Genomic DNA, 13,356 nt, shown 5'->3' with positions numbered 1-13,356 from the left:
AACCATGTCAAAGTTTACCAAAGTAAATTAGTATTATCTTTACCAAAAACCATTTGACAAAAATTCAAAACACGCTGGCCTTCTTTAATTGCTAGCCCTGCATCCAATTCTTCAATGTATTACTCTATATCTAATTTATCAGCATGGTATTTATTGCCTGGGCAGCTTTCCTTCCTAATAGCACTGTGGATATACCTACGCCACATGGACTGCAGCAGTTCAAGAAGGCAGCTCGCCACCACCACCACTTTCTCAAGGGCAAAGAGGGCAGCACAGTAGCATAGTGGTTAGTACTGTTGCTTCACAGCTCCAGGGTCCCAGGTTTGATTCCGGCTTGGGTCACTGTCTGTGTGGAGTCTGCACATCCTCCCCGTGTCTGCGTGGGTTTCCTCCGGGTGCTCCGGTTTCCTCCCACAGTCCAAAGATGTGCAGGTTAGGTGGACTGGCCATGATAAATTGCCCTTAGTGTCCAAAAAGGTTAAGTGGGGTTACTGGGATAGGGTGGAGGTGTGGGCTTGGGTAGGGTGCTCTTTCCAAAGGCCGGTGCAGACTTGATGGGACTACTGGCCTCCTTCTGCACTGCAAATTCTATGATTCTATGGGCAATAAATGCTGGCCTTGCCAATGGTGCTCACACCCCATGAAAGGATATGCTTCAAGAATAATAAACTCATGATGCAATATTGACAAGCACAAGCCAAAATTATCTTGTTCACATGATTTAGCTGCACGTACCTTTCCAGAAGTCTTCACGCCTTTCCAAATGGTAAAATACACCACAATAAATATAAAGAACAGACAAATCGCTAAATGCCAACTGATGCCTCCCAGGTCCTCCAGTCCGTGTGATCTGTGAACTTGAAGCACTTGGCGACTGCAATAAAAATAAATGTTAAAAATTACAATGATATTTTCAAATGTAAATTTGAAGCAAAATGCATCAGTGGTGTCTTTCAGTCCCACAGTGGTTTTGTTTTCTTACAATCCTCCGCCTCCACAAAAGTGATGCCTTGGCTTTTACCTTCTCCCATCCTTTCTCTTCTAAGAAGAGGTATCACAAACACACTAATAGCTGGACTCAAGCTCACCTATTTCTGGTTGTTGGAAGTCAGTCTTTTCAGCCCTAGTACATTGTCGCAGGGGTTTCTCAGGGTAGTGTCCCAGGCTCAAATCTCTTCCGCTGCTTCATCAATAACCTTTTCTCCAACATAAGGTCAGAAGTTGCAAGGGTCACTGATGACTGCGTAGTGCTCAGTACTATTTGTGACTTCTCAGGTACCGAAGAAATCCATGCCCAGACTGCAACAAGACCTGGACATCAATCGAGCTTGGGCTAAGAAGTGGCAAACCATAACCATGCCACCCATTGCCAAGCAATGACCAGCTCCTACAAGAGGGAATCAAGCCAACTCCCCTGGCATTCAATGGCATTATCGAATCTCTAGCCATGAACAAAACGATTAAATTAGGACCAGCAAAGTAAATACTGTGGCTTTTTAAAAATTCATTTTAACTGGTTAGGCCGGCGTTTTTTGCTCATCCCTAGTTGCCCTTCAGAAGGTTGTGATGAGTTGCCTTCTTGAACCGCTGCAGTCCTTCAGGTGTAGGTACACCCACAGTGCTGTTAGGGAGGGAGTTCCAGGATTTTGATCCAGCGACAGTGAAGGAACGGCAATATATTTCCAAGTCGGGGTGACTTGGAGGGGAACCTCCAGGTGGTGGGGTTCTCAGGTATCTGCTGCTCTTGTCCTTCTAGATGGTAGTGGTCGTGGGTTTGGAAGGTGTTGTCTCAGGAACCTTACTGAGTTACTGCAGTGCATCTTGTAGATGGTACACAAGGCTGCCACTGTTCGTCAGTGGTGGAGGGTTTGAATGTTTGTGGAAGGAGGAGCAATCAAACGGGCTGCTTTGTCCTGATTGTGTCAAGCTTCTGGAGTGTTGTTGGAGCTGTACTCATCCAGGCAAGTGGAGAGTATTTATATTCCTGATATGTGCCTTGTAGATGGACAGGCTTTGGGGGGGGGGGGGGGGGTCGTCAGGAGGTGGGGGGGGGGGTCAGGAGGTGAGTTACTCAACGTAGTATTCTTAGCCTAGCTACAAGAGCAGGTCAGAGATTGGGAATTCTACAAGGATTATCTCACCACCTAACTCCCTGAAGCCTAAAGACTGCCCGCCCTACTCAAGGTGCAAGTCAGAAGTGTGACAAAATACTCTCCACTTGATGAGAGAAGCTCGGACAACACTTGGGAAACTCAACAACATCCAGTGCAATAACTCCGCTTGATCAGCAGTCCATCCACCACCTTGAACATTCACTCCCTCCATCGCTGACATAGTGGCAACAGTGTGTACCATCTGAAAGATGCACTGCACCAATTCACCAAGCCGCCTTCGACAGCACCATACAAACCCACAACCGACAAAGGACAAGGGCAGCAGAAGCATAGGAACAGCATCACCTGCAAGTTTCTCTCAAAGTCAAATGGCATCCCAATTTGAACTATAGTGGCATTGCTTCACTGTCACTGGATCAAAATCCTGGCATTTCCTTCCTAACAGCACTCTGGGTGTACCTACACCAAGTGGACTGCGGTGGTTCAAGAAGCTGACTTCCCGCCACCTTCTCGAGGGAAATGAGAGTTGGGTAGTAAATGTTGGCGATGCTCACAATCAAAAAATAAATATTGTTAGTTTAAAAATAGAAAATGGTAAAATTATAAAGCAGGTCTGTTTTTAACTGTGTGTTGCGTTATTAATTACTGTCATAACACTTGTTGCAATGTTTGCATTTTGTTCAAGTGCAAGATAGCTCAACATTAATTTTCACACCCAGAAACTGAGCACACGTTTCCTTCAAACTAGAATATGCTGCTTTTCTTCTTAAATCTTAGCCAATCAGTAATAAAAGTCAAGGATTGTGACAAAGAACCTTTACTCGTGAATATTAGCTATTAAAATACGGTACGGGTCATAGGCTGAATTCTTCACCATTTCCTAAGAGGAGTCTGAAATAACATCGACTGAGATAAGAAACAGCTCCAAAACAAGAACTAGTTTATTCGTCTGAAACTTATCGGTCAGCAATATAGGATTAATTTCCGTACATCCGATAGTTTTGAAAAATAATAAAAATGCAATTCATTACCTCTTTCCACATTGGGGCACTTCGCTAGATAAGCCCCCATGCATATCCATAGTTTCATATTGCTGCCATGTTTACGAGTGGTTTTTCCCCACTGCGTTGAATCTGGCACTGATCCTGTTGCACAGGTGCATTGTGGGAGAGGCCCAAAATGGATGCCAGGTGCCAAACGGATCATGAGTCGCCCGACTTGTGACGCCCGGCGTGAGGGCGTAATCCAGATAATCATATCTGAATGAGCCATTAACTCATCTAAATATGCAGGGCCCATTTACGGTTGCCTGTCGGTGCCAGGTTAGGAGGGCCACATCCATAAAAGGAGTGTGTGGGGGAGGGGGGGGGGGGGGCCTGAGGGGGGTGGGCCTTAAAGTTGAGAGGCCCCCAGCAACCCCATAGTTAGGTAAGCTCACTTGGGGTTGCGGGATCAGGGGCGATGCCCTGATGCCCACAAGGATAGATGGATTATGAGCAGGGTCACCCTCATGCCTGGATAGTGTGGGCTCACACTAGCTTTAGTGATGGGGGAGGTTGCCCCTCAGGTGGTCGAGGTTTGGGGGGTGTTACCCATGCCTGTGGGAGGGTTGCACTGTCCGTCGCTGAGGGGTATGGGGACCCTCAACTTCATGGAGATCGGGGCACCCGTTCAAAATGGCTCCCGATCTCGGTGGAGCTGGTCTTGCCAGAGAGTTTGTTTCCCCACTACAGAAAGAAATTCCAAGTGTGGGGATTACCGGTTGAAAACTCCAAGCTCCAAAGAAATTACTAAGTGTGGGTAAATACCGGTCTGGTTCTCGCCAAATGTTTCGGCACAAATCACCCGCCAAACTTGCCCAATATGCCCCAAAGGCTGTGGTTTAATGGCCGCATTGCCCTTAAGCAAAAGCGTGACAAAGCCATTAGATCGTGGGAGAGGCCAAAAATGAGTACTGCACCGGGCGGCGATCGGTTTATGATCTAACCGGCCCAGTCCCGTTGGCGAAATCGGGAACTCGCGTTGCGTGGCGAGAAACCAATGATCGCCACTCAGCCCCAATCTCCATATAATTAACGGGAGTGACCCCCTATCTAACGGCCTCCCCAGCAAGTGGTCACACGAATACAATTAGTATTCCTTTTTGGAAGCATGAAGCTGGCGGAAGGGCTGCTGTGGGGATCCGAGGTGGTGAATAGCCATCTTCGCTCCCACGCAATGAGCCAAGGCCACTGGAGTTGCTCGCCTTGGTTGGGCTGGCAGGCCATTGGTGATGTGGGGTTCCCATCCGTGGCCTTGACGGGGGGGGGAGAGAAGAGAGATGGGTGTCCCAGCACCCACGAGTCCACCATGCCACCCCCTGGATTGTGTCTTCCCGTTCTGGGGTCAAACCCAACTCCTGCCCGTCTGTCCCACCGACCACCCATAACATCCATTAACCGTGGAGGCCTCCGGCCACGTGGCTGAAGGCTATTGCTAATTAGGAATTGGCAATCGTAATTAAGTGTACCCTTCACAGCTCTCAAGTGGATTCCTGTGTGTAAACATGCCATGTAACATGTGGGATTATTATCTCACATCCCAAGCAGACAGTGATGCCTGGACACTGTGCCTGAAACACTGCGGGAGGTAACACCACGGGCGTAGCAGCCAAAATCTGAATACCCAGAGGCTGGGCCACAGCACTGGGGACATTTCCGTGCCCAGAGAGTGGGTGTGCGCACCGGGGAAAGGACTAGCACTCGCTCTAGGTAACGTTATGTATGGGTGTCAGGGGTAGTGTGCCAAAGTCATTTTTTGGGTAAGTTGCACCCATCATCATTCAGCCTCTGTGTAATTTGAGTGCGTGAAGGAGAAAAAACAGCAAATGCATGGATCCCTCGGGGTGAGCGAAATAAGTCATTTTTTGGGTAAGTTGCACCCATCATCATTCAGCCTTTGTGTAATTTGAGTGCGTGAAGGAGAAAAAAACAGCAAATGCATGGATCCCTCGGGGTGAGCGAAATAAGGGTTCAGCCACTAAGCGGTCATTCACAGTTATAAAGAAAGGTCTGCACTTATATAGTGCCTTTCCCAACCACAGGCCACCCCAAAACACCTTACTACCAATTCATTATTTTGTGAAGCGCAGTCATTTTAGGAAATGTGCCCGCCAACAGGAGGGCAGTTTGATCCCACAAACAGCAAATAGCAATGTGATAATGGCCAAGTTATCTATTTTTGTGATGTCGATTGAGGCAGAAATATTGACCAGGATACCAGGGATATCGCCACTGCTCTTCCAAATAGCACAACGGGACCATTTGCATCTACCCGAGGAGGACAGAGAGGGCTTAACGTCCCATTTGAAAGGCAGCGCCTCCAACAGTGCAGAAGTCTTTCAACTGCTAAACTGCAGCGACAGCCTAAATTGCTGACTCTCCTGGAGTGGGACCTGAACCCCCAAACGTTCTACCATTCTCCCCAGTGAACCTTGCCTGATAGGCCCGAGTTCCATGCCTGTCCTTCGATGCACAGAGCTTCTCTGGAAAACGGAATAAAGCAAATCCTAGGAGCAATCTCAAAACTAGCTCATATTCAGGTAGAACATAATTCTATTTCTGGGTAATTAACTAACCAATCAAAATAAACCTAAATGTGCTTTCAGGCTATGGGTTTGCTCTTGAGAGAACTACTGCACCCAGCATTACCAAAATACAGCGATTTTAATAGGTCAAGAAACCTAGCTAGGAAAAATACAAATTGCCTTAACAGGGGCATTTCACAGTAACTTCATTGAAGCCTACTTGTGACAATGAGCGATTATTATTAGTTGATAAAAACCTACCACAGAAATCATATTCACATTTGACTAAACGTTAATACCATTCAGCTGCCAAGCAGTCTGCTTCAGGGAGGCATTAAAATACTCAATTCAAACATAATTTAAGATATGCATCTGGATTATTAACTTCTAGCAGTTTAACTGGTAATTAATCAAATTCAATTTGGCTCTGATTATTATTTCAATGGGAATTATTAACCTGCCTCTTTAAAAACAAAGCAAATTAATCCACAATTTTGGAGGATAGGTTTATCTGATGAATCTCAACTGTATGGATGGCATGACGTTTGGAAGCCAGAAATAACAATACGAAGGGGTTACAAAATAACTCAAATGCAATAAATTCTGTAATTCATCAATATTCGATTGTACAAACAGAACACAACAGGCCATTCAGCCCAACTAGTCTCTGCTGGTTTGTGTACTCCACTCAAATCTCCTCCCAACCAAAGATAATACTGGTTCCCATTATGTTCCATTTAAAAACGGCTGAAGTTTGGCCCAAACTGTAGCGCAAATAAAAAGGGTGATAGTGAATCAACAAACCAGGTTACATTTAACATGGTCAGAAAAGGAAATCAGGCAGAGTGCAAAACCGATTTCTGAATGGTCACTGCCTGCTTAGTGTGACTGTCCAAGATGAGCTTCACCGCCAAAAAGATATATTTTTTTAAATAGAGTACCCAATTTATTTCCAATTAAATTACTCAGAGGCGTGGCCAATCCACCTACCCTGCACATCTTTTGGTTGTAGGGGTGAGACCCAAGCAGACATGGGAGAATGCGCAAACACCACACGGACAGTAAGGCAGCAGTGCTAACCATTACACCACCATGCCGCCCTATCAGTGAGACTTTTTAATGCTAGCTGATAACCTTTTGCTTCACCCCCAACAAGTATCTCTACTTCACAGTGCCAGGGACCCGGGTTCGATTTCCGGCTTGGGTCACTGTCTGTGCGGAGTCTGCACGTTCTCCCCGTGTCTGCGTGGGATTCCTCCGGGTGCTCCGGTTTCCTCCCACAAGTCCCGAAAGACGTGCTTGTTAGGTGAATTGGACATTGAATTCTCTCTCTCTGTACCTGAACAGGCGGCGTAGTGTAGCGACGAGAGGATTTTCACAGCAACTTCATTTCAGTGTTCAGGTAAGCCTACTTGTGATTACAATTATTATTAATAACAAAAAAAGTACAGTGCAATGATGACTCCTGAAGCGCTTAAAAACTTACATGGGGGAAATAGGGGCAGAATTTTCACTTCCAAGCTCAGTTTCTCAAACATTAACCGTGTACAAGTTACAAATTCCATCACCACATTCTACCCTGTACTGAAACTGTTCCATCGATGAACCTTTCTCGCACCAACTTCCACTGGCTCCCTGATCTCCAGTGAATTGCTTTCAAAATTCTTGTTCTTGTTTTGAAATATTTCCATGGCCTTATCACAACCCCGCAACCTTCTCTAACTCTAATTTTCCAGCTCGTATTATTCTAAACCTGGCCTATGTATAATTTCCTCGCTTTGCTGCACTATTGATTGAAAATCATTCTTTGTTTGGCCTTCATCATTGGAGTGTTTATGCGAAGATATCTCCACACATTTGAGAAAATATGAGACTTTTACAGCTGTGTCCAGGCATAAATGCGTCACTGAATTAAGCACATTTTTTTCCCCATCAGGGTCCAATTGGTGTTGGAGCAGTTGTCTGGAATGCAACATGTTTTTAGTTAAGCCATTGTAAAGTTCTGGAATGAAAAGGAGTACAATCCCAACAGGATCGTTAGCGTGCGAAACTCGACTGAGGGAGGAGGTGAAATCGTCCTTCCTGACTACAACACAGACGGATGTATAAATCAACAAACAACTATTGTACATCAATTGTACATCAGAGGACTGGAGGACAGCAAATGTGATCCCTTTGTTCAAAAAGGGGAGCAGAGACAACCCCGGCAACTATAGACCGGTGAGCCTCACGTCTGTAGTGGGTAAAGTCTTGGAGGGGATTATAAGAGACAAGATTTATAATCATGTAGATAGGAATAATATGATCAGGGATAGTCAGCATAGCTTTGTGAAGGGTAGGTCATGCCTCACAAACCTTATTGAGTTCTTTGAGAAGGTGACTGAACAGGTAGACGAGGGTAGAGCAGTTGATGTGGTGTATATGGATTTCAGCAAAGCGTTTGATAAGGTTCCCCACGGTAGGCTATTGCAAAAAATACGGAGGCTGGGGATTGAGGGTGATTTAGAGATGTGGATCAGAAATTGGCTAGCTGAAAGAAGACAGAGGGTGGTGGGTGATGGGAAATGTTCAGAATGGAGTACCGTCACAAGTGGAGTACCACAAGGATCTGTTCTGGGGCCGTTGCTGTTTGTCATTTTTATCAATGACCTAGAGGAAGGCGCAGAAGGGTGGGTGAGTAAATTTGCAGACGATACTAAAGTCGGTGGTGTTGTCGATAGTGTGGAAGGATGTAGCAGGTTACAGAGGGATATAGATAAGCTGCAGAGCTGGGCTGAGAGGTGGCAAATGGAGTTTAATGTAGAGAAGTGTGAGGTGATTCATTTTGGAAGGAATAACAGGAATGCGGAATATTTGGCTAATGGTAAAGTTCTTGAAAGTGTGGATGAGCAGAGGGATCTAGGTGTCCATGTACATAGATCCCTGAAAGTTGCCACCCAGGTTGAGAGGGTTGTGAAGAAGGCCTATGGAGTGTTGGCCTTTATTGGTAGAGGGATTGAGTTCCGGAGTCGGGAGGTCATGTTGCAGCTGTACAAAACTCTGGTACGGCCGCATTTGGAGTATTGCGTACAGTTCTGGTCACCGCATTATAGGAAGGACGTGGAGGCTTTGGAGCGGGTGCAGAGGAGATTTACCAGGATGTTGCCTGGTATGGAGGGAAAATCTTATGAGGAAAGGCTGATGGACTTGAGGTTGTTTTCGTTGGAGAGAAGAAGGTTAAGAGGAGACTTAATAGAGGCATACAAAATGATCAGGGGGTTGGATAGGGTGGACAGTGAGAGCCTTCTCCCGCGGATGGATATGGCTGGCACGAGGGGACATAACTTTAAACTGAGGGGTAATAGATATAGGACAGAGGTCAGAGGTAGGTTCTTTACGCAAAGAGTAGTGAGGCCGTGGAATGCCCTACCTGCTACAGTAGTGAACTCGCCAACATTGAGGGCATTTAAAAGTTTATTGGATAAACATATGGATGATAATGCATAGTGTAGGTTAGATGGCTTTTGTTTCGGTGCAACATCGTGGGCCGAAGGGCCTGTACTGCGCTGTATTGTTCTATGTTCTATCAAAGAGCTATAATCGGATGAAACCAAAGCAGCGCCAAAGTCAGGCAACTGCTGTAACAACAGCATGGGGAAACAAAATGAAGGTTACAGCTGGGCAAGATCCAAATGGCATATTAAAGCAATTGTGGCCAAGTGCTCATAGACAATAAATCTCAATTAATTCTGGTTATAATTGACTGGAAGCATTCAAAGTTTCAATGGTAACTTTGCAAGATTTTCCATTTACCCTATCGACATTTGTGGGCTTCAGCTTCATGAATGTAATACATCATAATCATACTCCACATAAGACAGAGGCGGCCCATCATTGGCAGGATCTTCCAGCCACGCTATTGTCAATGGGGTTTCCTGTTGTGTGCACCACCCTCCGGGTAACCTTTGGTGGGTGTTCATCATTGGGGGAAATGGCCAGTAAATTCCATCCATTGAATGAGCAATGTACCCATAACTTATGAAGGAGTGGTTAATGATTATTAAGACTGGTTGTGAAGAACGGTTGTGCAGAACACAATTACAAAGTACACGTGGAGGGCGACTTGGCAGAACGCTTTGATATTGGGTCTGCTGTTCCGAGATTGGAGGCAGAGGCCCATATTTTCCTTCCTACTATCAGCCAATGCTGATGCTTTCGCTGCTTAAAGGAAAATCCAGACCAATAGAGTCTCCCAAACTCGTTGCTCTCAATTAAAACCACCGTAAAGCATTCCGTAAGTGCAATACTTTGTCAATTTGGGGTAGTTCCAAGATTATATGGCTCAGAGGGAGGCCATTCGGCCCGTCTTGACTGTGCCAACAATAATGGAAATCTTAATGGACTGATGGGAGGACCTTGGTCAAGCTTTAATAAACTGTTTTTAATGTGGGAACCTCTGCCACGAATTCTTGCATGATTTGCAGTCGGAAGGGTTTCTCCTCCCCCCACCCCCCAAACATAGCAATCACTTCCAGGGGTCAGGAGTGTAAGACAAACCTTTAACTTGGCTGAATTTCTTTGCCCCATACACAGCATCCACAAACATGCACTTACATGTAAAATTCTTCTGCAGGAGAAGTGGAGTACTTTGTCCAGGTTATGTTATCTTTCAGGAAGTAGTTGGTACAGTTTGGAGTATTCCATACATTGTTACAGCTGGTCCATGGGAGCTCAGTAGTAAATGATGAATAGAGGTAGTACAGAGCCCAGGCCATAATGGTATTGTAGTAAAAGGAAACATACAGAGCTACTATACAGGTTGCATATCCAATCCCTGCAGAGGAAGAAAGAGATCATTTTTGAAACCATCTAGAGTTGATATTCCAGAAGAAACATGTATTCAATGACCCAAGGACCATTGCAATAATTAGACATTCCACTTGTCAAAATCAATCAAGGTTTCAGTGGCTACCTGCTCCTGCGACTATCCGTTCAGTCCCAGCGACCAGAGTGCAAAACAATAAAAAGGTTATTCAATTTTGGGGAAGTCCGGTTTAGTTTGCATTTAATTCTGTGCCACGAGGGGAAAATATTCCTGAACAAGATTTTCAGAAGCAAGTCTGCAGTTTGAAGTGTGACACATGTTGCCAAGAATGCTTCTTTGATACAGCATGTTAATATAATTTATAACAGTCAGAGTAAAATTGTTGAAAGTCCAAATGAATTATTTTAATTCTGTGCAAATGAGTGGGTTAAGAGGGCGGCATATGGCACAGTGGTTAGCACTGGGACCGCGGCGCTGAGGACCCGGGTTCAAATCCCGGCCCTAGGTCACTGTCCATGTGGAGTTTGCACATTCTCCCCATGTCTGCGTGGGTTTCACCCCCACAACCCAAAGACGTGCAAGTTAGGTGGATTGGCCACGTTAAATTGCCCCTTAACTGGAAACAAATAAATTATTGGGTTCTCAGAATTTAAAAAAAAAATAAATTCAGGTTACATTCAGGTCCATCACCCCAAATGAGACACAAGTTAACTCATAATTCAGCGTCACTCTTTACTATAAATCGAATAATTTCATGGTTCAGGTGACAATCCTTCTAAAAAAAAAAATTTAGAGTACACAATTATTTTTTTCAAAAAAAGGGGCAATTTAGCATGGCCAATCCACTTAATAATAATTGCTTATTGTCATAAGTAGGCTTCAATGAAGTTGAAATGAAATGAAACGAAAAATGCTTATTGTCACAAGTAGGCTTCAAATGAAGTTACTGTGAAAAGCCCCTAGTCACCGCATTCTGGCGCCTGTTCGGGGAGGCTGGTACGGGAATTGAACCGTGCTGCTGGCCTGCCTTGGTCTGCTTTCAAAGCCAGCGATTTAGCCCTGTGCTAAACCAGCCCCCGGCTTCAATTGAGTTACTGTGAAAAGCCCCTAGTTGCCATATTCCGGCGCCTGTTCGGGGAGGCTGGTACAGGAATTGAACCCGCGCTGCTGCCTTGTTCTGCATTACAAGCCAGCTGTGTAGCCCAGTGTGCTACTTGCCCTGTGCATCTTTTTGTGTGTGGGGTGAGACCCACTCAGACACGGGGAGAATGTGCAAACTCCACATGAACAGTGACCCGGGGTCGGGATCGGACCTGGGTCTTCGGTGCCATGAGGCAGTAGTGCTAACCACTGCGCCACCCTGCTGCCCCTAATCAGGTGGTAACCTAAAGGCAGACATCAGCATCCATCTAAAAGCAGACATCAGCATCCATCAGTAATGATCGGACTGGATTTGTTTATTGTCACGTGTAACGAGGTACAGTGAAATGTATTTTTCTGCGAGCAGCTCAAACAGATCATTAAGTACATGAAAATAAAATAAAATAAAAAGAAAATACATAATAGGGCAACACAAGGTACACAATCTAAATACATGGACACCGGCATCGGGTGAAGCATATAGGACACCCATGCCTCCTGGTTGCTGCTTTTAATCTTCCTGCTTGAGAAAGCTTCCCACACTATAAATATTCCGTTTTAACAGCAGGAGAATTTACACCCTGAATTTACTTTTGCTGGGGCCTCAGGTGTAAACACGGGGTCAGCTGTATGTCCTAAATGCAACAAAATCCGGATTTTACTATCACTAACGGCACTGTGGATGTCCCTGCAACACATGGACTGCAACAGTTCAAGAAGGCAGCTCACCACCACCTTCTCAAGGGAAATTAGGGGTGGGCAATAAATGCTGGTCCAGCCAGCGATGCATGCATTCCCAAAATTAATAATTTTTAAATGTTAATTTTGGGGGGGGGGGGGGCATATTTATTTTTACTCCCTATTTTAGGGGAGGGAAAGTAGAAGAGGAAGAGTTACACCTTTATACATAGACATAGAACATACAGTGCAAAAGGAGGCCATTCGGCCCATTGAGTCTGCACCGACCCACTTAAGCCCCCACTTCCACCCTATCCCCGTAACCCAATAACCCCTCCTAACCTTTTTGGTCACTAAGGGCAATTTATCATGGCCAATCCACCTAACCTGCAAGTCTTTGGACTGTGGGAGGAAACCGCAGCACCCGGAGGAAATCCACGCAGACACGGGGAGAACGTGCAGACTCCGCACAGACAGTGACCCAGCGGGGAATCGAACCTGGGACCCTGGAGCTGTGAAGCATAGTGCTATCCACTTGTGCTACCGTGTGCCCTTTATTTTTCATTAATTCCCCCGCCCCACCACACTGTTTCCTCCTCTGTTATCTTTGGGGCGCGTATGTTTCCTCTTTATCACTGCTTCTGTTTTATAAATGATTATTTTCAATCCAATAATGAAAGATTGTTTTCAAGTCAGTTGTTGCCTTTCCTGTGATTGTGTTGATCATATGTCATGTGGTATAGAAGAGGCCCTCTGCCCATCAGATCGGTACCAGCAAACCTACACAAGCTACACTAATCACACTTTCCAGCACTTGGCCCATAGCCTTGAATGTTATGACATTCCAAGTGATCATCTAAGTACGTTTGAGAGTTGTCACATGAGGAAGCATGGGTACAACCATCTTCCCAGCAGTCTCTGCCACACTCTATGTTAATGTGCTACCCCAAACCATCGCAACTTGCATTTAAGGTATAGTTTTAACATAGGTGGGAGAAATAGCAGATGCACAAGTTTTGATGTTCCAGAATTCCTTAGGTTCTGGAATCGATTGG

The 13,356-nt window shown here is 45.4% G+C and overlaps 1 protein-coding gene across 7 annotated transcripts in view; it reads right to left on the bottom strand.

Moving 5' to 3' along the window:
• slc6a4a (solute carrier family 6 member 4a) overlaps positions 1–13,356 on the bottom strand; it is a 103,020-nt gene that overhangs the window by 64,281 nt on the left and 25,383 nt on the right. For all 7 annotated transcript variants that reach the window (XM_072469613.1, XM_072469610.1, XM_072469614.1 and 4 more), the window contains 2 exons: positions 10,273–10,492; positions 736–874 (listed from right to left, as the gene is read on the bottom strand). In XM_072469613.1, the coding sequence (XP_072325714.1) occupies positions 736–874; positions 10,273–10,492 (359 nt within the window). The remainder of the gene's footprint in view (positions 1–735; positions 875–10,272; positions 10,493–13,356) is intronic.

The sequence above is a fragment of the Scyliorhinus torazame genome, chromosome 12 (genome assembly GCF_047496885.1).
Source record: "Scyliorhinus torazame isolate Kashiwa2021f chromosome 12, sScyTor2.1, whole genome shotgun sequence".
In the NCBI taxonomy this organism is placed as follows: Eukaryota; Metazoa; Chordata; class Chondrichthyes; order Carcharhiniformes; family Scyliorhinidae; genus Scyliorhinus; species Scyliorhinus torazame.
Note: the sequence above shows the minus strand (reverse complement) of the source record. Positions and strands in the feature narration are given on the sequence as shown.